This window comes from Lichenostomus cassidix, chromosome 10, assembly GCF_008360975.1.
Source record: "Lichenostomus cassidix isolate B80296 chromosome 10, HeHo_3.0, whole genome shotgun sequence".
Taxonomy (NCBI): Eukaryota; Metazoa; Chordata; class Aves; order Passeriformes; family Meliphagidae; genus Lichenostomus; species Lichenostomus cassidix.
Window position 1 is genome coordinate 86771 of NC_139491.1, and position 27197 is coordinate 113967.

Consider the following 27197-nt stretch of genomic DNA (forward strand, 5'->3'; position numbering starts at 1 on the left):
TGTTACTAAGATTTCCTAGTCTTGCTATAACAAACAAGATCAGCTTGATGCAAGTCCATTTGAATGACTGGCAAAAGAGAACCCTCCAGTCCATCACTGGAGCGTTGTACCAGGTTTCCCAGTTTGAACACAAACGCTGCCAGGAAACCAGCCTTCCCCTGAAAGGGTTGGTATTTGCACACAGCTGCAACTAACGCTGAAGTTACATGTCCTTGGGGTAAAAAATTCTCTGCTCACTCAGACACAGTAATAACAGCCAGCAAGTATAATTCCACACATATTCCACACATTACAGCTATTTATGGTAGGACTGCGCCTGATGTAAAGTTTAAAATCCCTTGACCATGGAAAAAGCTAGAAAGCTACAGAAAGTGTTGATGTTTGGATGTGAGATTTACAGACCAATACAGTCAGGTGTCTGAGCCATGAAATGATAGAGGTAAAAATACACTGAGAAACACTTGAAGCAGGGGATTAAAGGTTGCATGAGGATGGATGGAGGCCTTCATCCTATAGCACTGTTAGAGTGAAGAGCTTTTGCCTTTATGCCAGCTGACCACTAAGATGTGACTGCAGAAGCTCAGAAGCAGATGATTTATCCCATTACCATTTAAAGACACAACACTTAGATACCCTTTGTACCTCAGTCTCCCAGCCGTTTATTTGTCCAAGGTTCTTGTGTGTAGTTGGGTAGTGCCAGTCTCCACTAAGACAGGTTAATACCTATACAGTCACAACAGGGAAAAAAAGGTAGCCAAAACAAAATGACACTTTGTTAGAGAAATTCTTAGCAGTCATTTCAGCAGCACCTTAATGAAATTATTGGAAAACAACAATAGCAAACTGGAGGAAGACACAACATGGTATTCTTCCAACAAACAGAAATGCCACTGTCCTGAACCTCTGCCAATGGAAAACAGCCTTTTCCCTTCCTCTGTAACTGACTTTGTGTTGAGCTCAGGCTTTACTCAAGGCAGAATATTAGAGCTATTCAGCTCAGAGAAATGTAAGCTTTTTTTTCCTTTGCCCTCCTTCCCTGAAGGCATTGCCCTGGAATAAGTTTAGATAAATGACAAGTACCAGCAGATACCACAAGAAAGCAAGCATTTATTTAATCATAAAAGTCCAGCAGATAAAACTATATACAATAACCCATGCATGATGGCCAATTCACAAACATTTAAAACCTGATTAAAACACAGTCTGCACGACAGTTGGGACAGGACAAAGTTTCATTCAGTGAGAGACATAGTCATGTTTATATTTTGGATGCTGCTTGTAGCCTACTCTCTCCCCAGCAATAAGGCTCTGGATCACCCACTCCTGTGAGACAACAGGCAGCCGTAAAGCTTCCGCGCACTTCAAGACACCAGCTGGGCAGGAAAAATCAGTCACCACCACGTCATAAACACCCAAAGCAATATCTGTACAGGAAGAAAAATAGGCATCTGTCAGGTGAAGAAAGAGGATCTGCTCTGCAGCAGAAAATCACAGAAGCATGGAATCCTAATTATTTGGTTTGAGAGGGACCTTAAAGCTCATCTTATTCCACACCATGCCATAAACAGGCGTGGACCTTCCACTGGTCCAGGTTGCTTCAAGCCCCATTTGACCAGGCAGATCAGTGTGTCTTACCACTATGAATTACTCTTACATGTCTTCTCATTCCTAGGCAGTGAATTCTCTTTGTAAAAGTTAAGACACACCTACAGCAACCCTGCATCTCACAAGAAAATATTCCTTTTATTCCAGTTAAAAATTAAGAGAAAACAGGTAGCCAACAGTATAGGTATGACCCTGAGTCCTGACCTCAGGCTGTGAGTGCTAGCGCCTGTGGCTAGCATAGGTCTTTCCCATGAGAACTTTCTTCTGTGTTTTATAAACAAAGATAAGGTTTGGATGTTGTTAAAACAGTGTCTCGAGATTTGGACAGTTCAGGCCAGGCCAATCAGGCTTAGGGGGAGGTTTCTGGCTGACCAATCTGGGTGACCTCTGAAAAGTCTGTATAGGTTGGATTAAAAATAATAAAGCTCTTTTTTCTATGCCACGCTGAGAATCCAGGTTCTTCTTCTCTGCTAGCGGCTCAACAGCGACAAGCGCCTACATCCCATATGGAGAGATGGAGAGGCAGCCGAGTTCAGAAGGACAAGGGAAGCACAATTTGAGGGGCCTACAGAAGGTCTGGGAGCAACTCTTGCCTATTTCCCCCATTTCAACAGCGTCTCCTCTGCAAGTTACATCTCCTAGATGTAATCTATATATAGATTACATTCAAGTAGCAAGCGTCTGCCCTTTGCCTTCCTTTCTGCTTACAGACAACCTCTTAAACCATCCTACATGATTTTAAACCACAGTGGTATAGGATTCTCTGAGAAATCAGCAATGAGTACCTTTGTTGTGAGCATTTGAGTAATGCTGTTTAACAGATGCTGCTCCTCCAGTCATGAGAATTTCAGACCACAGATCCAGGAAGTTCTCTCGCTGGTCTGACACCAGGAGAACCTTCAGGTTATGGAATGGGTTTTCTCGTGGCTGCCTGAGGAGTAAAGAGAAATGCAGATTGCTAAGAATATCCAATAGTCTAGTGACCTGATTTGCTCCCATATATGTTCTTTGAATATCTTGCATACAATGACCCACACTCTTGCCACCCTTCCTGAAGTACTTGGAGTGATTATCCTTTGTTTATACACAGTAAAACAGAGCTAGACAGTGTTGGTGGAGTGTGTGTGCAGCAGCCTATATCCAAAGTTATGCTAAACTCTTCGCTAAACCTGAGCCACCTTTTTTGTGCACATCCAAAATGCTTCCACTTTGACAGGGCTGAGCAGGAAGACATCAGTCTCCTGCCCAAAAGCCTACAACAATCTACAAACTTGTGTCTGCCCCTCAGCTTGCCTAAGGAGTCTGACCTGTGTCCTCTCAGAACAGACTTACTGGATTAGACTCCACAGAAAATGCAGAAGCTAGCTTCAAAATGTACCAAGGGAAAAGGAAATTAATGTAACATTGCTCTCCTTTATCTATTTCTGAGCAACTAGAGAAGTTAGCCAAGGGTGTGGGAAGCCTTGGCTGAATTCTGTCTTCCTCAGGAGAAGACTGATGTCTTTCTTACTTCCAAGGAGACTGTGTTTTTTGTGTATATGGCACCCAAATGTACCTTTGCATTAGAGGTCACTGTGAATCCAAGTAAAGAGATGAAGTGTGTTCCTATACAGAAGAGAAAGTATAGGGAGCAGTACTAGGGTCACCTTCAGTATTTGTAGCTATTCAAGAGCCTCCCAAGCATTACAGTTCTCTCCAAGAGTCTGTGGACTCAGATCATGGTTATTTGGCACTCACCATTCTAGCAATTTTTGCTCCTGGAGGCTATATCCTGCTGGCAAAAGGTAATTCCGATAATTTTGAAGCTGGTTAGCGTGACAGCTATCATGGACCCAGATATGAGACACACAAGGGATCCCTCTGGCAAGGCACAGCAAGTATTTCCGAGTTCGACAATGCTGGTCCGCAATTAAAAGACACTGGTATGCTGCATTACACTTCAGGGGACAAAAGAAGGCATGAAAACAGGAGACGGTGCTTGCAAAACCTCCCACCCCGAAATTATCATGCTGCTAAACAGTTTAAAGAAGAAAACAACTGAAACCCTGATTTTCACAGCCATATTACGTGAAAGGTTAACTAGATAAAGGTACTAGTGATTTCAGAATTTAATAATCACCTATTCCAAGCTCTACAGTTCACAGGCAAAAACTCTGCCAAGTAGTTTTTGTACCATAGCCCTCTTCCAGCTGAGACAAAGGACATGATTTATTTTTCAGTCTGAGACTCAAGAAGTCACTAGACAAGACTGATTCCTCGAGCAAGATGTTCCAAGAACGATCTACTGTCTCTATTAAAAAATTAAATTTAAGTAAAAGCCACACTAAATTACATTAGTTGTCCAAGTAGACCTGGTAAGTGAAGAGCTCTACCTCTAAGTGTTCCAATGCACAGGCCTGTAGTGAGACCCCTTCTGGAGTACTTCATCCACTCCCAGCTTCTGCAGTATACCAAAAACACCAGACATGCTGGAGCAGGTCCAACCAAGGACCACTGAGAGGCCTGGGCATCGGAGCACCCGACATACCAAAAGAGGCTGAGAGAGGTGAGCTTGTAAAAGCTCAGTAAGGGAATGCTTTGGTCTTTTTAATGCATGTTCACAACTGATACAAGGGTGTACAAAAGATGGAGCCTTTCTCAGACTCTTTTCAGTGTTATCCACTCAAAGGAGAAGAAGCAACAATTACAAATATAAAAACAGGAAATTCCTTTTTTTTTTCCCTAATTGCATCGAGCTGCCCAGAGAGGGTCTGGTGCTTCCATCCTTGAGGATACTCAAAACACAACTGGACAAGGACCTAAGCAATCTGATCCTGCTTTCAGCAGAGCAGTTGGACAAGATAAGCTATAGAAATTCCTTCCAATATCAACTATTCTGTAACTGCTGTTCTAGATTAATAAGTGAACCCTTACCTGGGTTTCATTGAAGTCTTCCAGGATATAGCCAGCTCCTGCTCGCAGCTGTTGTGCTATGTACTGTTTATCGTACGGAGTCATCTCTAAAAAATCTACAGCAGAAAGTTCAATTTTTGACTATAATCTATCTGCCTTTGTTCCTATGCTTCAGTCTACAAAGCCCTCATCTATTTCAGTAAAGGATCCCAGCCTGTCTCCCAAGAATATCTACAGAAAACCATTGAAAGAATAAAAAAAAAAAAGAAAAAGAAAAAGAGGCAGCAGAAAGGGCAGCACAGCACCAGCCAGGTAAGCACATTATCAGTTCTTTCACTGCATGAAATGTGACACCAGCAAAGGCTAACTGGAGCAACCCATACATGCTTGCAAGTTCTGTGTTTGCCAGCACTAACCCTTATCTCTCAAAACCTTCCTTTTTACATTACGCTGTTCAGACACTGCTGATCTCACTAATTTTCACACCTTTCTTAGCTTGCTGAACAGGCCTATGATTATGATCGAGGTTTGTCACGTCTTAGGCCACAAGTTGGCTAAATCACAGACTGAGTTTTAGGTTCTTTCTGCAAAGGATTAAAGAACAAAAGGGTCAACAAGTACTCACATGAATGTCTGATCAGACAGTATCCAGCATTTTTCCTAAAGACAAAGCATCTCACTTGAAAATGCAATAGGTAAGATTTGCCTCACCTTCTTCCTCCTCGCTACTCCCTGTGGGACCATCTGATGGCTTCTGGTGATTGATCAATTTGTCACTTGGTGTTGCCATGGTGAGAAGAAAGGCATAGCCCAAAAAGAGGGTCTTATTGTGGGGCAAGGGCCCAGGGTCACCCTCCAGTGCTGGGGGATCTGCAGCATCTACACCTTCAGAGGTGCTAATGAACTCTCCAGCTCTCACAGCCCCTGTGGAGAGACAGATGCACCCTAAGTCTTCAAAGGTAAGTTTTACCTGGGGAATCTGTTCAACTCAGATATTTTACCAGAGGAGACACAGAAAGGCAGGATCGGGCTAGGATTACACTAGGCAAGGCAGGGATCTTTCATCCTTCTGGTTGGTTGCAAAGAACCTTCAAACCAAAACATGAAGGACTAATGGGACAAGTTTGCCAGTCTTATCAACATCCTGAAACAACACTGGCTGCTGTGAGGGATCCCTTTAACAGCTTTCAGGACTGACTGAAGAGATAAGAAAGGAGAGAGACAAATCACACCATTAAACTCAGAACACTTCTAAAAGGCAGAACTGAAAAGATGGCAGTAAGTACTCAGACTACACTACAAATAGCTCTGGCTGCTGAATGCATCCAGGGAGGGTCAGTCTCAAATCCTGCAGAACAATCTGCAAAGCAATCTCATCTACTTTTTACTTATGGAAGTGGAAAGATCAATTACAGAAATACTGGGGAGGAAAAAACTAGATGAATGCAAATTTAAGAGCAGAAAATAAGGTTCTCACCAGGCTTTATCATTGCTGACTTGCGGCCACGTTTAGCTGGGGATCGCTCATCTTCAGATGCAATAAGTTTCCTTTTCCCAGACAGCGAGATTGGTGGGACACGTGGACTCTCCTGCCCTTTACGAGTGGGGGTTGTGCTGCTGCTGGAAGTGCTGGGAGAACCAAGGTTACCACGTCGCTTCCTCTTCCCCTCCACCAGATTATCTGCAATAATAGTATGCGGGGATTAGTCATGGGCTGTCACCAAACTCCACAAGCTTTCACCCTACCCAACTGTACAGCAGTGTCTGAACTCAATAGTACCTACAATATACATGCCACCACTCTCTGGCAGAGGAAAGCAAGAAAAAATATATCTTTCTTCTCAAGCCCTGTACCCTGGTTGTCTCTTTTCCTCCCAGTACTGCTGGGACTTTGTATCAAAGCAGCCATCCACCAAGTATACCCAAGTATGGCAAGCATCACTGTCCTAGAAGCAGATCGCTTTCCATAAGCCAGTCAATACCCATAAGTCTCTGATGCCAAACAATAAAAGGATCTCAAAGATCTCATTATAAAGTGCCAAAAGCATCACTGAATACCCAGAAATATTTAAACACTGGTAATTCAGATAAGGTACTAAAATTACCTCAAAGGCACAAGACACAAAACAGCACAGTCAGCAGCTCAAAGGCAATCTCCCTTACCAAGACTGATGTCAGCTGCTTTGGTCAGGGGGGTGACAGGTTCATAAGGACCCAGCCCAAACTGCTCCCGGAGCTTATTGCCTTGTTCCAGAGACAGGATAACAGCCATTCGTTTGTACCACTTCCTCTGGCCTTCCTTTTCAATGCAGTAGTATAGCTCTCCAGACTCCTTCCGGTGTCCCTTCACCACACCTGACAAGACAGCAAATAACACCTGTTAGCCAATCACATCCAGGCTTCCCATCCTCCTGGACAAGCACCCATTTCCCACTACATTCAGCAACTCAGAAAACCAAGGATGAAACTCAAGCACAGCTCTTACCTGCACTGAAGTACTCATCCTCTGAGAGCGCAGTCACCTCTGTCTCCAGTGGGATAGGATCACAGAGTAAAATATCTTTTCCTAGCACATCACATTCATATCCATCATCAAAGAGCAGCTTGTACTTTCCAGCTCCAACATCTTGGGTAATCATCCCAGAATAAAAGTACCCATTTGAGGTCCACTTTGCTACAACCCTGAGGCCCACAAAGCTGCTCCCAGAGGATGAGTCTGCACAGTCCGAAGGACCAGTCACCAATTGTAACGGGATTTCTGGAGAGTCACTTCGACGTAAGGCACAGAAGCCAGAAGTCTCAGATTTCTCCCCCTCATCTGGCAGGCGAACTGAACGACTAAATGATTTCTCCTCGGGTGATGCTGTATTTGAGAGATCCTCCATACTTGGCAGTCCAGGTAAATCTCTGTAGAAAAAAGAGGTCCCCAATGGGGGGAGGAAAAAAAAAAGAGAGAAGAAAAGCATTTCCAGAAGGATCTGAGAAAACAATGACTAAATATAAAATACTTGGGTGAGGTGCTTGCAGCTGCTACATGATATCACTAAAAACTATCTCCTGAAATATTGAGTACTCCTTTTCCTCTAGCACATTAAGACAGAAGTTCCCCACTTCCTTTCTTGGCAATAAATTAGAGTTACAGTCTCCTTTGTCCAGGGTACCTCGTTCCTGTTGTTCGAGATGGTGGGCGGCCCCTTCTTCCTCGTCCACGAGGTGTCAGAGGTGGTCTGCCGGCCTGACGAGAGCCAGGCATAGAGTCCTCCTCTTCCTCACAAGGCAGTGCTCCTGTCTGGCTAACTCTGAGTGGAGATGCAGGCTGCTCAGCTCCTTTCCTAGGGCTAGAGAATTTATGAGTTAACTGTTTTGAGAAGAGAAGCCAGCTTACTAGGATCCTCCCGTTTTCTTGATCATCTCACAACATATCCAGAAGCTTGCCTGATTGCTGCTGAACTGCAAAGCAATGCCTCACAAGGAAACAAACTACTCCTTTAGGAAGAACAGATGTGAAAACAAAACTACCTCCTTACTTCTGTTCATCAAGCCAGATCTTTCCCAGAAAACTTTTGATTTAGGTCTACCCTGCTTCACACTCATAAGCCAGATGTTCACTTTTGCAAAATATCCTTTTTTCTTCTTTTCCCAAGACTCTGCACTTACCTCAATTTTCCTAAGACACCTCTGCCAATGGGTAAAGCAAATTCTCCAGTTTCTGTCCCACACACTTTCCCTTTGACAGCTCCAGTCCCTCGTCCCGAGCTGCTGCTGCTGTGCATGGCAGAGTGACCACCACTTGCTCCACTGGATGTACGGTGGAGACTCGAGGCCTTAGATGAGAAGGAGCTGACATCACCGAGGTCCCCTGAGGTCAGTGACAAGCCCCCTGCAGCTCTAGAGGAGGACACATCAGTCTCACATTCCTGGCACTCCACTACAGGCTCCTCAGTTTCCTTCAAAGAAACAAAATAAGGTTTGTCTAAGGTGATGCAAGTGCTAGTTGGAAGATTTACAACCACCAGTCCAAAACGCAGATAAGCTGAGACCACATTCATGAACCCGATGACAGCCATGCAGACTTCAGTCTGGGCTGATCCACAGTACATAGTGCATCTCTCACTACAGGCCTGTGGCTGCTCTGTATCAAGAAGTCACCCTGAGAACTCGGTTAACTGTGTTGAGGAGTACATTCAGTGCAGGTAGCTCAAGATGCAGCTGCAAGTGCGAGTTGCAGGTTGCAGGAGCGAGACTCCCAAGCGAAAGGCCCTGTGACCTGAACACTTGGAGGCACGGCAGGAACAGAAGACCCCCAGACTTTCCCACACTTTTGCACCTTACACTGTAAGGGTATAAAAGCCCAGGTGCCCTTTGTTTGAGATCTCTCCTTGGAGGCATCAGCTCAAGCTGTTATTTTGTTATTTAGTTATTTCAAGAAGAGTAAATTGTTTTAAGGATCCAGATGTCTGAGACTCTGCCATGGGAAACCTGGGGTCAAGCCAGTGAGGAAACCTGGTCTGACTGTGAGTGTGGGGTGTGTATGGAGTCAAGCAGGGTACCCATCAGCTCACTGAGCTGTCCACTGCAAAGGGGCCTCAATCCCAGCTCAGGTGGTGAAGTTGTGACTGCCAGAATGGCTCCTGGATGGCTGGACAGGGAAGTTTCCTTAACAATGGGGCAGAGCCTGGCCTGGTATCCAATTGGTCTGGCTTTTAGTAATTCCCACTCTTCCAGAGTGTGAGACTGCAACAAATACATGAGACCCTAGGAGCCTTTGGTTGCTCATAATCCAAGACCAGTTTCAGACAGCTTGCCATCTGGAGTAATTAAAGCTTTATGGATATAAAAACATGTATCTACAAAATAGTGATATTGAGTGCTGGTAGATAAAGTGGAAATGGCTATATGATTAAGATTACACAACCTACATAAGTATATTTCAGGACACTTAATTCCCCATTTTGATGTTACAATAAGGATTTTTATGTGTAGTATCAGGTGTAAAAGTATTGATCTAATTTATCCTTTTGTGTCATTACTCACTGTGACTACACAGCACAAGACTCTCATGTTATTTACCTTCATAGCAGAATAGCAGTAACACTGTATTGCTAGCAGGCTGATGTGATTATTGTGCCCATTAAATCAGCATTTTGCAGCTATCTTTTGTGATTCGCTAAACACTTTCCAATTAATGAATGTGCATACTACAACACAGATGTACGAATAAAAGGCTAGCTCATTCCTTAGCTTTAAATTGATTTTTGTAGACCTCTCACAGAATCTGGTACACAGGACTCAAAAGACTGTGGTTAAAAATGACACTGATCTGCAGAACAAGCTAAACTATCTCACATAGCTCAATTTTACAGGCAGAATTTCTGCTCATTCTGAAATATTCTGGCAAATTGCTCCACTGAAACTCTGGCAAAACTCCAAGACTTTTAAAATAGTTGGAGGCACATAGCAAAGTCTTTTGTTGAGTTCTTTGCGACTTCAGTGCATCTTCAGAACACACTAGCAGCATGAAAACAAAAAAAGCTTTTGCCATGCACTAAATGGTCTGCAAGTTTGCTCATGAAGAAAGCCTTGTCATCACAGCACACAGACTTGTTCTTTCAACTCATTTTCTGCAGCCATAACACATTCTCATTTTAACGACTTCTATTTTGCAGCCAATATCTCATTTCATTTAACCACGAAAGCAGGAACTTACCTCAACTACCTTTCGTTCCACCTCTGCACCATTGATGTAGTAAACGTCTGTTATAATACGTGTAACAACAGTGCGCACTTCTCGAATGGTTCGCATGTGGCGATGCTGAACTTGGCCTTTGGGTGGGTGAAGAAGGTTAAATTCCTCCTCTCCCTGCAATAAAGAGGATACAGTAAAGACAAAACAGACCACAACAAAAGGCAAATTATTTCTGACTAGGGCTATCTCTGCAGCACAGTTTCTTCATACCATGCTAAAGTAAGGGAGAAGGGAACCTTTAAGCATCTTGTTATAAATTAGATGCAACAGCCCAAGAGACCCTACACGAAGGAGAACTGAAATACACCTTTCTGACTCGCAGACAAGCAGAGGAAGGGAAATCATAGCAGTCCAAGGAGGAAACAGCAAACTTGTTTAGCGTGGCTTCCGATACTCTTTGATTGAGTAGACTCTCAGACATATCACATCAATCTTGCACTGTCATTTTATGGCCCTTTTAATCTCCTATTTCCCACAGGACACATTAATCTCAAACCAGGTTTAGTAAAAAAATAATTTTTCTAGTCTTCTGTTGATACAAAAATATACAAACTGCAACAGCAAAGGAGTGGGGGGTTTTGAGTCTACAGTACTTTCTGAAATACTAATTTGAAGTTATTCAACTTGTTAGAAAGTTTCTCTGGAGGAGTTCCCCCCCATGTATTTAACCATTGACATCCGATGGAACAACATCAGAACAAGCCATCAAAAGCTGGTTGATGCAAAACAGAAAGCATCAAACCCTTCACTCAAAATCTCATGCAACTTCCATCTCCAGCCAACAAAAAGTTACAAGATTTTTACAGTATTAACTATATCTGCACCCAAAAAAAATCAACCCCAAGTAAAAACAATCAACCAAACTTGTCACATTTTCCCAGAAAATAAATATGGAGACATTTACTTCCCAAATTTATGTTGCCCAGTGAGTATTGCTACCTTAGCAGTTGATTCAGGACAGCTTGCAACATCAATATTTTAATGTGGCCCTTTGCCTTTTTTTTCAACAGAGAACCAACTGTTAATGAATTTACTGGCTGAAGTGATACTTTACTGTCCAAAAGCAATTAAATACAGGCAGCCTTCATCCCACCTGACTGTGCAAAGAGCCTGTGTCATCTCCAGAGGCGCTGACAAGCTTTTCCCCATTCTCATCCGTTTGGACATTTACATCTTGTTGCCCAGGTCTTTGCCCAGACATACTGGTTCCCATTTCCACCTGTCTACAGATTTCTTCGGATGTTTGTGTTGCTGTTGTAACAGTTGTTGGGGTAAAAATACCATCTGCTGTAGTCTGGATACCTTTATTCTTGATGTTTTCCCACCTCTCTTGACTTTGATCAATTTTAACAGCCTTACTTTGTTTTCTCTTCATTCTTCTCCCATCTTCTGCCTGAGTGCTTACAACATCAGTCTCCATAGACTCTCCATCCTCTTCACCAGAAGTTTGCTGATGACAGTCCTGCTGCATCCTCTGAGGAATTAGGATCTGTCCACCACTGACATCTGCCTTGTGTTGCTGGTACTGACAATCACTGGGATTTGTATGTAATTCGGCATCTTCTTGTGTGCCAGGAAAAATGAACAAATCCCCCCTGCAAACCAATTACACACAGATCAAAATTACTGAGAAAATAAGACAACTAATACGCAGCCACTCAAGTGAAAGCAGTATTAAAAAAACCCCACTCAATTGCTGCTTAGGATTGCACAGAAGTCAGAGTTCAAATTATGAAAAAACCTTTCGACACTTCAAGTGATACACATGGTAGCAAAACATATGGCTGACACTGTCCAGAACTAGGTGCTTTTTGAAATACAAAATTTCTTGCTACACTCCACACATTAGGCACCAACTATGCAAACTTGTTTCAACAAGCATGTCACCTTGAAGTTAACTACAGCCTGTTCCAGTGCTTGTTTGTCCTGAAACTGATAATTGCATGTAACAAGAAGACCCAGCAGCATAAACACAAATTATGTCTAAAGTTTTCATTACAATTGTCTGCTCTGCCAGAAGTACTGCCTCTGTCAGGTACTATATTCTGAGCCCTACTAGAAGTATATATTTGGCTTCCCTCAGGTATTTGAGAATTTTGAGGAGTGACTGTCTTCCCTTCTGGCTGTAGTTCACCCAGCACTGGAATTCCCTATTCATTATGGTCTTTAGTATAACTGTTCAAACTTAGGTTACTCTTTCTACACAAGACTACACTATTTCTACCAAGACTTCACTGTCCCATCAAAAGACAGAATGGAAAACACTAAATAAGCAGGTTTCTACTTCTAGTCCTCCAGGCAGCACCCTCGGCACCATAATATATGCAGCTGTACAGTCCTTTTCAAAGCAACCAGAGACAGCAAAAAATTGATTGACTTGGAAGGGAGACAATAGCAGTAACAATAACAACAAACAAAACTGGTCAGACGATCTTAGAAGAGACAGAAAAGGTATTTAAACAGCCTTAAGTGTGATCTCTATTCTCTCAAACCCAAGACCTCACTGAAGCATATCAGTCTTCTAGGATCACATGGCTCCTCAGTCAAAAGGTAAGACTTTTTTTTTTAATTACCACGTGAGAAACAAACATACAGATTTAGTATACTTACCCCATTGTCCCCAACCTTCTAAGTCACCCAAAGAAAATGGTTTAGTGCAATTTCTTTGATGTAGAAAATGCACATGTGGATATAAATCCAACCAGGACTGGCAGGTAAAGACTGTGAGGAGTTACCTAAATAGAGAAGTGGAAAGACCATGACCTCTGGCCTCATCCTCTCGACGAACTTCACAGACACGACTAAACACAGATGATGCTTTCTGGGAGCTAGCAGTGCAGATTTAAAACAAACAAACAAACAAAAATGCATCAGGAAGTGAGAAAAACTCTTATACAGCAAAACAAGAATTCTCTAGCCCCTTGGGAAAGCAACAGAGTATTGAGTTTATTGACCTACACAGCCACAGAATTAGTGAGATGATTTGTCTCAAAGATCAAGAAAAAAGCTGTAATTGCATAAGCATTTCTGTAATTTCTGCAGAAACCCTAACAGCCAACAGCAGTGGAACAATTCCAGAAAATGCTGTGTGGAAAACTGCAGCACTATCAGGAGGTTTCAGCATCTACTACCTCTGGTACCCACCAGGAGACACAGTTACAATCTTTATGGCTTACTACTCAGGAATGTCATGTCACTGCAAAAATACTGGGAATGACAGTCATAAAGAAGACCCCGAGAGTCCATGTTCACCCCATACCTACAAAGGCAACCCATCCTCAACCAGTGAGAAATGACCACCGCTCACCCTCGCACTGAGGTGTGATTACAATCTAGCATGCAATCTATAACAAGAAATACTAAGTTTATTCCTAAATTTTCTCACTACTTCAAAACACTATGAATGCTCACTTGGATGACTACAGGTCACTGTCTTCCTACTCAGATTCCTATTAGTACTTACAAACAATACTTCCCCCCAAAAGCTAAGATCAAGCAACGCTACATATTAAATGTGAGAGAAACATACATACAAATAAAAAGATCAAGGGAATAACTCAACGTTTTGGTCAACATGTTAACCTTTGACTTCTGTATATCCATGAAGTGATTATATTTCTATCAGCTTTATATCAAAAATATAATGCTCTTTCAGAACTTCTCAAAGATTCTTTGCAGAAAATTGCACCATTAAAGAAAGCAGAAACCCATATACTGGAAATTTAAGAGATGGATAAGGCAGACTTTCATTCTAGACTTTCATCCACACGACATGAATTTCTGGCTTTGACTACAAGCAGAGAGCGGCAAAATGCTGACATTAGTAGGAACCACAAAGCCCATAATGAACAAGCAAGTGGGATTCCCACCTTGTCTACATAACTAAAACCGTCTGCAAGAGCTAAAGAGTTAATTATCATGTCTACTGCTAAAAGTGTTCCTTGCTTCTGTGTCTCATAATTTTTTTTCCTTGCCGCTGATATTGTGTGGAAAAAGGATCTACCCAGACCTTTGCGTTAACTCTGCAAAGCAAGAAGCCCAGTTACCTGGCACCAGCCTCAGCAGCAGCAGAGGATCCATCCTTCCTGTCACTGGCTGCAGGCTCTGAAACAAGAAGAAAGGGAAGGATGATTTTGACACCATCCAAAACGACTCTTCTGACCTTTCCCAGCTCCATACACTCAGTGAAGAGAGGCTGAGAAAGCCTAGACAAAGCGTGCCCAGGCTACTCCATCCAACTTCTCAGAACAGACCTAAGTTTCTACAAGCTTTACACTATTAGACTGAATGTCACTGCTCTGATTAAAATTCTGTCAAACTTTTCTTTTGGTCTGTATTATAGACAGGTCCAGTAGAAACAACAAAGGTGATCAGAGGACTATAGCATCCCTCCTATGAAGACAGGCTGGGAAAGCTGGGGTTTTTCAGCCTGGAGAAGAGAAGGCTCCAGGGATACCTCATTGTGGCCTTTCAGTACTTAAAAGGGGACTTCTTAAAGAAATGGGAGAGAGACCTTTTCTATGAGCAGAAAGTGATAGGACAAGGGGAAACAGTTTTAAATTAAAAGACATGAGACCTAGATTAGATGTTAAGAAGAAATTCTTCCCTGTGAGGGTGGTGAAGCACTTTCACAGGCTGCCTGGAGACAGCTGTGGCTGCCCCAGCTCTGGAAGTGTTCAAGGCCAGGCTGGATGGGGCTTGGAGTAACCTGACTTAGCGGAGGGTGTCCCTGCCCATGGCAAGGGCGGTTGGGACTAGATGATCTCTAAGGTACCTTCCAACCCCATTCTATAATTATACTTTTTTCTAAACATATAGATTTATGTGTGTATATATATATATTTTTTTTTTTTAATCCTTTTCCTCCCAACACAATCCAACTTCACCTCCTGTCCTGTACCATTGCCACTATACATCACAATTTTTAGTCTGCTGGAAATACCTTTCCTCACAACAGAGGCCTCTCCTCTCACTCTATCCTTGCTTAGAGTATTGCAGAAACAGAGAAACAAATTTAAGTGACACTGCCCAAAAAGAAAAATGAGAAAAATCACAGGGATTCAGAGACTGTCTTGGGGAATGCCACAGAAAGGTTTTGAGTTAGGGCTGAGATCCAACAGGACCCATACATTTCAGGTTTCATCTTCTTACTTTCCAAGCTGAATGGCAAGGTCTCCTCGCTCCCATCATTCACAGGGGTTACAGGGTTCATTCGCAGAGAAAGTTTTGCATCCAGCTCTGGAACCACACCAGACTCTCCTTTCTCACACACTTCTGACACATCTGCTGATACCACTGCACTTTCCACAGTAACATCGTTGGTCCCCATCGTGCCCTCTGCTGTAACATCACTGGTTGCTATAGTACTGTCTAGGCAAGCATCATCCACTGAAAACAGAAAAACAAAAACAAGAAACAAGAAGTAGCTACTGTCATTCACGCTGCTGGGGTTGAGGTCCTAGTTCTGGTTTGAAGACATTTCACTGCACGCATTATTAGTAATGTGCAGTAGTGGAAATTCCTTTCTAGAGATCTGAAGCATGAAAATTCTGTAGCACAGGTATTGTCCTTAGCTTGTGACAGAATAATATACTATTACCCAGGCAGAACAGTCTTCCTTTCATCCAGCACTTGCAGGGTGCTGTTTTGTGAACCTAGCAGAGAAAGTCCTGATAAAAGATTATGAATACTGGAAGCAATCTTCTTGTAGTCTAAGCTCTTTTGCTACTCAGAAGGCTCTTTAACATTCTTCAATGGAGTTGTATGCAGGACACAGTGAGTGCAAGGAAGACATATCCATACCGCCCTGTACTCAGGGAGAAAACACCTTTGCTAGAGACTGAGAAAATATGGCAAGGAATCTGTGGGAAAGAGCCCATCCCATAGAACAGGAATGCAGAAATGTTTTTTGCCAAGGTAGGTTTGAGTTATCCTATTAGATCCTGCAGCATGAACGAAAAGCTTCCAGGCTTTCACTGCAGAACAGAGCCATTCAGGTCAAACTCACCAATTGGTGTGCTGTGTCTCCTGGGTCCCATTTTAAGATGGCCAGTCAGAGGTGGTGTTATGCTGGTTAAGGGCTGAATGACATCACCCTCCTTTGGCAAAGTAAAATGAAACGGGGTCCCTAAAAGACACAGAGCACCGGAATTAGTAATTTCAAGGGTCTACTTTAGTTCAAATATAAAAAGCACAGGTTCACCGTGCTGTGGAAATAGGGAAAACCACAACACTGGTACTTGTACAAAACCCCCCTGAATAGCTGCTCTGATATTCCTCACATTTTATGTGGAAAATCTCTCTAAGTGAAAATCTGGACTGTGATCAACTTGATGCAGCTGTTCCCAGGTGCCAGATAAAAGGGAGACTAAATATTTTGACACAAATAGGACTTTTACAGAATGCAGCTTTGTTTCAGAGATGCTCAGGATTTTCCACAGCAAAGGGAGATGAGGTTAAAAACAGAAGGTTAGGACAGAAATGAATTGGCAGACCTACATGTTGCCTGAATTGATAACCCAGAACTTACACAGAATGGTAGCTGAGGTGGCCTATCCCATCAGGGAAACCACACCTTGCTGGATTTACTATGTGCAGATCTTGCAGGATTTAACAAATAAAAGAAATCAAAAACCTAATAAAATGTTCTTTCCTTTTACCTCATCCCATGCATATATTTGCAGACTTTAAACGTTATATAGAAGTAATTTGCATAATACTCTCATAGAAAAATACCCAATCAGCTAACAGTTGTGTATCATCTGTTTGAAAACTCTGAAAACATTCACCTCTCTGGCTACCACAGGCTTTAAAGGCGTGGTTCAGCAACCGCAACATCCTGAAGACCAACCCAAGAACTTCAGTGTATTTTTGCAGTGGGTAGGTAACTTGTAGCGGAGTGATACTCACACATTGGAAGGCCAACCACCCCTCCCCTCACGAACAGTTTATGAATGTCTGTACCGTGTCCCTAGAGTATGTCTCCATTTAAAAAGTGTTTTATGTAAAAACTGAAGCAACTCTACTGAATATTGGTTGATTTAGCTACCACAATCCCTTCTAACCTATAAATCCACATTTGACAGGCTAGTAACAAATGATCAAAAGAATTTAGGAAATGATCACCGGCACAGCTGATGATCACCAGCATAATATAATTACTAAACCAAGGGATACCACTGAAGACAAACAAGCTTTCACAAGACCTGAAAAATATGTGAATGCCTCAAAGTTTAAATCCTTTCACATTACTGCCTCAACTGTTCTATCAATGAAAACAGTTAATTAAAAGTAGTAAACTTTTCTCATGTTCTTATAACCATCAACCTGTAACAGATTTAGGTCCATTTGAAATTTAATCTGGAAAAGGATGTCAAAGACAACAAGAACAGGCAAAAGCTCCACAAAACACAGGTACAGTATCCCACATCTTGTATAATGACATATAGCATGTTAAGGGATTTCAATGAGTCATGGTAATACTTGCTTGAGCCACAGCTTGCATGCAAGTGAAAAGCCATTCTACTTTAATATAATCTCAAGATAAATTTGCTATATTAGTTTCTAGCTCGAAGTTGCTCCATACACCCCTCCCAAAAGAAAATTCCCTTCTGAGAGTTAAAAAAAAATGAAAAATAAAATAAGGAGACCTACAAGAAGGAAAGTACTGACTACCACACACTCTTTTCCTTTCAAGGGCACTGCTGTTGTTCCTTCTTGAGTGAGGGAGAAGTCACAAAAAACCCTGAACATTGCCAATGTCACAACATTTCAAGTTCTTCAAGCTGCCCTGCATTTCTACCATAAAATAGTGAGAGTCAGGAACAATAATTACTTTATCATTCTTGCCCTGAGCTAGTGTGACATCACAGGGGAAAACAGCAAAGTCATGTTCTGCATATAACGCAGTAAGGTGTAGTTCTGCTCTCAGGAGAGATTGCTCAACTTGCATTCAACATCAGTGCTCCCTGAAAACACTGAGGATTGTATACAGCTGTCCTTGATGTTATTCAAAATATACACCCGTGAACTGCTGAACTGAATTCACTTACCACTGGAAGGACTGGGGGATTTAGAACTGGCCTTCACCTGCAGCTGATTTTGCTCTTCTTGCTCTACGCTCCTCGTCATAACAGTATCCTCCATATTCTTTGGCACCTGATTCTCATGCTGAGTCACTTGTGTTTCAACCCCTCTCTCTTGAAGTGATGGCTGATTGTTTATTATCATTACCTGTCCCAATTCTGAACAACCTGGACGGTTTTTAACACGCAATACCACTTCCGATTTAACATCACTCTTTCGCTTCGGAGACAAGTTGTTTTGCTGCTCCAGCAACTCCTCAGCAAAAGGCTTAACTAAAACTTTATCAAGCTTTGCCATGTTTTCTGCAACAGCCTTAAAAGACAGTTTATCCATGTGCTTTGCCTCTCCACTGTCAAAAGTACAATCTTTTGAAGCTTCTTTTCTCTGACATTCTGGTCTAATCTTTTCTAATTCCTGGGCTATATTTTTGCTATTTTTACAAAAATCATCAGCAAATTTCACTTCTATATCTTCATGACACTGTCCTTCCCTTTCAAGAATAAACCTATGAGAAAGTGTTATATTAACAAGAGACCTTTCTTCCTTTATTTGCTTCTCTTTTACTTCCAGTTTTTCTTCTGGTTCTTCACACTGAGTCTCAGGAACTGCCTCAGGTTCAGAAGTCTCTTCCAAAGGAAAATCCTTAGACTGTGCTTCTCCACCCTGACCATATGACAAAATCTCAGGCAGACCAGACCGATCTGCAGCAGCCTGACTTCCAGAAACACATTTGATGTCCCGATGAGCTGTAAGGGCTAATGGCCCATCTCCTGCACTAACACCTGCACTAACGAACTGTCCTACAGGCATTCCTGTAGTCTCTACATCCTCTTTTTTTGCTTTCTCACAATTTTCAGAGGGTGCTTGATCACCTGCATTCAGCCTCAGTTTTATATTGTCATTCTCCACAGAAAAGAGTCTTGAGTCTGAGGCCTTGCATTCAGAAATCCTCTCTACCTTTGTGGTCTCACTATCTTGGCCTGTGTTCAGAGAGCCTGAACTGACGTCTGTATTCGTGGGCTGGCTACAAGCACTTGCAGAAAGCATCAGTTTACATGACTCAGGAGGCTGTGACACAGTGTCATCTCTAGACATCTTCGACAAAGCATCTGTGGATCCAGAGAGATCTCCTAGTAAGGATAAAGGGGTTAAAGCAGCAGTTTTTTCTTCTCCTTCATGCTTCTTCTCTGGACTCTGAGTTGGAACAAAGATATCCTGAAATGAAAAAAGTGGGACGTGAAGTATTAGGGCATCCCCAGTAGGATTGTTTATTTATTACACCTAAAACATCACACTGGATTACGGAGCAGAGCAATCTTAGCACGAAAATCCAGATTAGAAAACAACCAATGAAAACAAAACCAAACAAAAATCCAACACTTTGTTCCCCACTCATTTATATGAGCCATGATTGGCCTGTTTTTGTTGAGAAAAATTATCACTGCACAGTACAATTTAGTATGTCTGCGGCAAAATCAGACACAATCCTTGGTACCTTTCACTTCCAAATCACAAAATACAGGGCAAACATGGCAAATTAGTAGCTATTTTTACTCAAACAACCAAGGGTGCTGGAAAGATTCTCTGTTGTATGTATTATATTAACATGAATGCTGCCTTTCAGCTAAGGAGAAGCACTGCTTCAACTAGTGAAGTTTCTATCAAGTTGATGAAATTCGTATTAAGGTATAAACCCACAAACTATCTGTTAAATCTCTTTGAACAGTTATAATTTCCAGAAACAAAATGCACAAAGGAAACCACAGATAGCAAGCTGCTGTTCTAATTATAAGCAACTTGAAAAATGCAGTAAATAAGTTCTAGCCTTGTAGGAGGATACAAATATAATGGAACAGCTTCCCTTTCTCCATGACAAATGATGCTAAAGTCTTGCCTGATAAAAGCCTAATTTATGATGCAGTTTGAGATGCAGGATGTCCAGCTCAGCATAAGCCAGCAGCCTTCTGCTGTTAGAATATTAAGGGGGAAAAAAAAAAGGCACCAAAAAAGGTTTCTAGCACAGTCTAAGACAACAGCTTCCACGTTCAGTAACCCACTATGCCCTCATAAGCTGTTCTGCATTTTCTCTGCAGGAAAAACTGCCACACAGTGTTACTAATATATAACTGTGACTGGTGGGAGCAGAGAGATTTAGTAGGGAAGCTCAACACAGAAGAACAGAGGTTGAGTAAAACACATCTTCTGCACCAGCCATATAAAAACCTCAGAAAAGATATATACATGAATCCTTACGTGAGAGAACTCTGGTTGTGATGGTATAGGTAAAGATCCAGGAAACAAGGCTGGGGCCCTCTGGGACACTGGAGTTGAAGCCTGTGGCTGGGCAAGAGGTCTTGGAGGGATACAAGGGACAGCCATCTCCACCAGCGTATCTCCTTTCTGCTTTTGCATCAGTTCTCTTCCTTCTGCAGGGACAGATATATCCATCTGTTCATCTGGTTTGAAAGAGCAGAAAGATATTACTACCAAATTCTTGTGTTATGCCTAAGTTTCCAACATTCCATTAAAAGATTTGTCTTCAGTGGTGTATTCAACTTTGTAAAATCTTATCTCCAGGGGAATTCTTTTTGTAGGGGGGGAAAAAAAAAAATCAACAAAACCATCCATATTCTTACTTTCAAAGGAGGAAGCTAGCGTTTTGTTACAAATTCATGACTCTTTTGCTACAGGTCTAGAACTTTTACAATTAGAAAACAGTGCCTGAAATTTATAAAAAAGCATTTTTCTGAGGTTTTCATTTTCCTTTTGTTATCTTTATTAAAATGCAACTAAATTCAGACCCCAGCCAACAAAATATCTGTTCTAATGGTATTTCTGAGGCAGGAATCTCACAGAAAGAAATAGCTGATTTTGTATCATAGTAGAAGTCTACATGGATGGATGTTTACCCCTGATAGTAAATGGGTGCTTAGAGATAATATTTAAGAACCAAGGTATCGTATTGAATAATCCCTCTTTAGGCATGACGTTCTAGGATACACACTTATAGTATATGAAAGGTTTTACAAATACTGTGGAAGTTGTCTCTGTTAAGGTAAAATAACTGTTATGATGTAATTCTTATCTGTCCTTCCTACTGCCCAAACAGTACAGACTCAGTACAGACATCTGCCTGTAGCAAGAATGGCTCATCCCTAAAAATGGAAGATAACTGCCAGCAGCAATCAGTATGCCATACAAAGCATTTCGCATCTTTCAAGTGAAGGGGGACTACTCAACAGTACTACTTTTATTAGGATAGCTATGCAGGAAATATCAATAGCAGATAGACAATTATAAACAACAGAGTCACAAATACAGATCTCCCTTCATCCTCCCCTTCACTGTTCTCAGTCCTGCTCTACTCTTTAAATAGAATTTTAACAGGTTTTGAAAAGGCTGCAAGCTCAGACTAAACCAGACCAAAGACACTATAACAGACAATATGCAGAAAATGTTACCTTTTGCTTGCTCCTGTTCAGTAGGACTGCTGGGGACAAGGGCATTGGGTCCAAAGGAAACAGGTGGAGGAATAACTAGGCCTGAAGAGACACTGCAGAGCAAGAAGTGGGAACATGGAAATGAAAACCACACCTCACTAAAAAAATGCATTAAGTTCTCCCCCTATCAAGCTCCAGCTTGTCACAATATGACTCTTCTCATAAAAGGCAAGTGTCAGGTGTTCACCAGCAAGAGACTAGCCACAGTAATGGATCACGTGGACACCATTAGTTCATTTCATTGCAAAATAAGGCCACGCTCCTCTCACAGCGCAGAATTAAAACACTGATTGCTTAAAATTGAGCACAAGTCCTTGAATAAAGAAGAAAGTGGGGGGAATGCACGACTGCAGTGAAATTCTTGCAATAGTTTGGGGATTTTTTGCTTACATGGAATGACCCTCCTGTACAAGGAGCGCCTGTCCAGAGAGTTGCAGGACTTGCAGACTGTGGGCAGGGGTGCACGCCAGAGAACTTCCCTCTTCCACCCTGGTTATCAGACAGCCACTCCCTGCAGTGGCTTTGAACAGAAGGAAATAAAGATAGAAATATCGTCAAGAACCAGGAAGATCAGAAAATTCTGAGGAAATAAATTCATGCTATTGCACAGCTCCTTCTCATGCAATGACAAGCTGATTTTCAGAGCTGGTGAAGGACTGCACATGAAAGCTCAGTACGTGAAATGTGAGCAAAAAATAGTTCAGATGAAAAAGAAAAATCTGAACAGATTTTCGACTGTACAAGTCTTCCTACCTGGGAATTTTTTAAAAATCCCCCATGGTTCCAGTATCAGCACATTTGATCCAGCAGTAGAACGCAAATATACGCAAGGTTCTTGTAAGAAAAGATACCTTGCACTGACCACTGACTGAGTGTGAGGAGAAGGTTGTTACTGAATCTTCTGGATTCAGAAGGTTTATTCACAAGATCACACTAGTATAGATGCCACTGGGCACAAGTTTGTCTACCCTACCTATCCAGACTTTACATGGTGTGTCACTACAAATGGTGAGCCTTATTAGTTTCAGAAGAGGGTAAAATGCAGGTTTTGGGTTTGTTCTTCAAGAGGCACAGAAAGAAAGGAAATTAAATGTATTTAACAAGCCAGTAACTGTTCTAACAGGAAGTGACATTTAGACATTGTTCCATACTACAGTGAATGAGGCTGTGGCCTTTCATTTCCAAAGTGTTTTCAATTTTAGCAGAAATTACATGAAAAATACTCATGGCACTCTACACCCTAAAACACTACATGTCTACTACACAAAGATCAAGTAGGTACGATGTTTATAACTATCTCTGGGATGCACATTTTGGCTCTGCTTGTCTATTGTTACCTGTTGCATGATTCTCAGGAAACATCTCTTCCTGAGTTGACAAGATATCTGACTCCTCATAACCAGAACCAAGGGATTCCTCAGTTTTCGTGGGGTCACTGACAGGCGTTTTCTTCCTGGTACGCTCCTCTGCTTCCTGCAGAGTTCTGGAAATGCAAGACACAATCATTGACCTGAGAAATTCAAAGTATGAAGTAAGACTACAACGTTGTAAAGATAATCTATAACAGATGAAAGGTATTCACTCATCTATAACACTGGGGTAAAAAAAGGAGAGGAGAAGGAAACCAACTTCTCCTAATAAAGCAGCATGTTCATCTTTTAAGTTATGCTTTCAGAATTGTTTTTACATTTTCTACCAATCTAAGTGACATTTAAATGGAATGCAGATTCTAGGAATTTCATTTCACCTCCCCTTTAACATTATTTTGTGGCAGAATATGATAATACAAAATGAGCTAAATATTATATAATTTTTATGCCAGATAGAATAAAGTCTATTCAATAAACTGAAGTTTCACACTTAAAAATAATTAAAACCATAAAGCTTACAATAGCAAATACTCAAAAGCATCCTGGAATACCCACCACTTAGCCTCCTGATTTTTCCTGTGCAGCCAAAGCCCATGCTACAAGTCAAGACAACTTCTGTGACTTAAAATGAATTATCGCTCCTAGTACATTCCGGTGATACCACTTTAAGACAATTATTGGCGTATTTTATTATGCAGGGTACTCTCCCTTAAAAACAAACCTATTGATATTGTCATGTTTAGGAGTTTGACATCACATCTTTTCTCACCAAGGAATGCTGAGAACACTCCTTAGTCAGCACTGCTGCAAAAAGGTCTCAGCAGTACTTCATCTTTCCCTTCACCTTTCTCTTTTGCCTTGAATCCTCTCCCATGTCTAAAGATCAAGTGAAAAAAGACACAATTCAGCTTCCAGAATGCACACAAGAGACCTACAAAGACCACAGACTGTTCTACCTTTCAGACTTCTCTGCCTGGCTTTCCAAAGCAGTATGTGCTTCTGTGCTGGGGACAGCTACCGTGTTGCCCTCCCGCAGTTCTAGAATGAAAGAGATAAAAGAAAAAGATTTGTTATTCATGTCACCTGGATTAATATACAAATAAGAAAGTGTAATTCTGTAATTTACACAAATACCAAGGCAAGCCTTATATGAAAAAAAATTATTCCTGAACTATCTATGAGAACAAGAAGAGAAAGAAAACAGGATGAGGTTTTTACCAGGGAGGGAATTCAGTATCAGATTGTCTAAATATTGTGGAAACAAAATAGCAAAGAGAAGTGAAAGAATCAATGACAGCACTTGGACAGCTACAAGAAAACAAATTAATTAGCCCAAAGGAAAGAGGGGGCAAAATTCTTTGCAATTACCAGTGACCTGTGAACTCATTTTTGAAAACTACTACTACCATATTTCCTGTCAAACAAACATTTACAAGTTAAAGAAACCAGACACAATCTACAGAGCAGCAAAAGGACATGTATGATCATTTACACATACCATATTTAGACTCATTCTTCACAGGTCTGGAGGAAAAAACAGCAGGTCCAGATTGAAGCTGATGCCCAGCATCTCCCTCATCGGGCACAAAGTCACTCTCAAAGTCCTGGCTCTGCGAGAGCTCTAGAACTCCAAACTGCAGCTGTGACATGCCTGTATCTAACACCAGACATCCATTACAAATATATGTACCAAAAAAATTTCAAGACCCATGTATCATCATGTATCTTTTACAAGGGCAAAAGATACACCCTCTAGCATGCAAAGTATTTAGGCTATTACTGAAACGCTGAACGAATCTGATCTCAGCTGTACTAATTAAAATGGTAACAGAACAGGGACAGTGGCCACTAACTCAGAAATCAGTATTAATCAGCAAGGGCTTATATAATGCCATTAAGTATGGCAGCAGGTTTCCATTCCATGATGAGAAAATAATCTTGATAATACACAGTCTGTGTCTGATGACAACGACCGTTATACCAGTTCATCGTAAGGCTCCATTTCCTAATGGTCACAATGCACTCCTGCCTCTTCTAAACCCCTTCCAGTCTTGAAGACCCATTCTAACAACAATAATAAATGAACTGGTTTTGGGGGGTTTTTCCAAACACGAGAGTGTACAAATCAACTTCCAGAAAAATATGCCAATTTCTGACCTATTACTGCCGGCACAATTACCCCTGGTGAGACAAGTGAGCCAGCTCAACTGAAAAACTGCACAGATGGTGGATCTGACTCAAAACCCAAAAAGCCGACCTGAAATGGGGAAGTTACCTTCCACACACGACGAAGAAGCACAGTCCTCAACATCACCTTCACTTCGTTCCATGGCCTTTCCAAGGGCACTGCAACAGAGAGACTCGCTAACGTCGCGCAGCGGTTCCTGCAGGCCGCCTTCCTGCGGCTCGTGTTCCGAGGGGTCACTTGGCACCGACTAGGCGTTCCCAGCTCTCCGCACCGCACGTCCCGGCAGGCGCCCGGGCGCGGCCGCTACAACACCGAGCCCGCCTTCTCGGCCGGTCCTTAGCGCGACAGAGATTTCAGCGGGCGGGAGAGGCGGCGACCGAGAGCCTCCGGATGGCGGCTCCTGCGGCCCGGCCCACGTACCTGCTCTCCGCGCCGGGCGGTGAAGCCTCCTCCGCGACGCAGCTCTGCGGTGAAGCCTCCATCGGCTCTGCAAGCACAGCGTCGTCAGCGCGACAGCGGTACCCGGACCCGCCGCGGCCCCACGCCCCACCCTTACCTGCGAGTCGCTCCCGGGGCGCCCCGCCGCCCGCGGGCGCCCGGCTGCCGGCAGGACCGCTGACAATGTCCTGCAAGACAGAAGCAAAGGCCGCATCAGAGCCGGGCCGGGCCGGGCCGTGCGGTGCTGCCACCACGCCAACCGCTCACCAGCACGGGGCTAGGGCTCCGCCGGGCCGGCAGCCGGCGGGCCAGCACGCCGAGCCAGGCCCGCTCTGACTCCGCCTCCGCGCCCTGGGGCTGCGAGTCCTCCACGATGAGGAGGGGCGTGTCCTGCTGCGAGAAGCCAGGGTCCAGCTGGCTGCTCCCGCCGCGCTCCATGCAGGACGCCGCCGGCGGCAGAGCCTGAGAGCCCGGCCCGGCCCGGCCCGGCCCTACACTGCCTGCCCTACGCTGCCTGCCCGTCGCCCAGCCCAGCCGCACTTCCCGCCGCCGCCATCTTGCCGCACGCCCATTGGCGCGCGCATCCCGCCCGCCCCGCGCTGTTACCGGGGAGACGCGGGGAAGGGGGCGGTGAACCGGCACCGGGACCAAGCAGGGTGGGGAGCGAGACTGCTCCCGCAGCGGGAACGACGGCGGGCTCGCAGCTGCGCCACCCGCTCGGCACCTCAACGAGAGCCCAGGAGAGACAAAGAGCCTCGTGTCTTCCGTCCGTCCTGAGCCGGCGGAGCTCGCCCGAGGCGGAATGCAGCGAGCTCCCACCTGGCGCACACGGCGGGCCAGAGGGCGGGGGAGATTCGGGCCGGGAGGTGTCCGTGCAGTGCCCTCCCGATCCCCATTCCAGCACAGGTACAAAACAGCCCTGTGCTCGGGATCCTGCACGGACAGAGTACTGCGTATCCCGGACATCCACCATCGGGTACGTCCTTCCTTGGATATCACAGGAGAGTGAAGTCCGATCAATTTCCCCGTGTTTATATAACTAAACGGTTATCGAAGAAGCCTTGTGCGTAAATGTGGCAGTACTGTTGTCTTTCAGCATTCAACTTCTTGCCTAAAAAATAGTGAGTTTGTATAGCCTAATTTAAATCTACTTTTGCAAGTTCTCTTATTTCTGCATCTCTCTACTTTATAGATGAGAATTCTGTATATTTTATTTAAAAACCTGTTGTGGAAGCAAAACCACAGAATCCGAAAAAAATGGTACCTGGCCTGGAAGAAACTGTTATTACGACACGTTATAAACAAAAGGTTGTACGTACTGAAACACTGTAAATATGAGGATGTGGTAAATTTTGTGTGTAATGGGAAATCTA

The 27197-nt window shown here is 43.1% G+C and overlaps 1 protein-coding gene across 2 annotated transcripts; it reads right to left on the bottom strand.

Annotated features, from left to right (window-relative positions):
• Positions 1–1087: 1087 nt before the first annotated feature.
• Positions 1088–26848, bottom strand: TP53BP1 (tumor protein p53 binding protein 1). Of its 2 annotated transcripts, XM_085070093.1 has the most exons (27): positions 26092–26848; positions 25943–26012; positions 25807–25873; positions 25474–25544; positions 24697–24855; positions 24155–24236; positions 23166–23311; positions 22219–22348; positions 21790–21881; positions 20582–20784; positions 18295–19543; positions 16251–16370; positions 15395–15631; positions 14290–14347; positions 12979–13071; positions 11337–11838; positions 10205–10357; positions 8155–8444; positions 7659–7835; positions 6983–7404; positions 6661–6852; positions 5975–6178; positions 5209–5421; positions 4519–4613; positions 3343–3542; positions 2391–2536; positions 1088–1424 (listed from the first exon to the last, which is right to left on the bottom strand). In XM_085070093.1, the coding sequence occupies exons 1-27, from the start codon at positions 26788–26790 to the stop codon at positions 1237–1239; spliced, it is 6258 nt and encodes a 2085-aa protein (XP_084926219.1). In that variant the 5' UTR covers positions 26791–26848; the 3' UTR covers positions 1088–1236. The 2 variants fall into 2 exon arrangements, with proteins under 2 accessions (XP_084926219.1, XP_084926218.1); XM_085070092.1 differs by having other exon boundaries at positions 25807–26012.
• Positions 26849–27197: the final 349 nt, after the last annotated feature.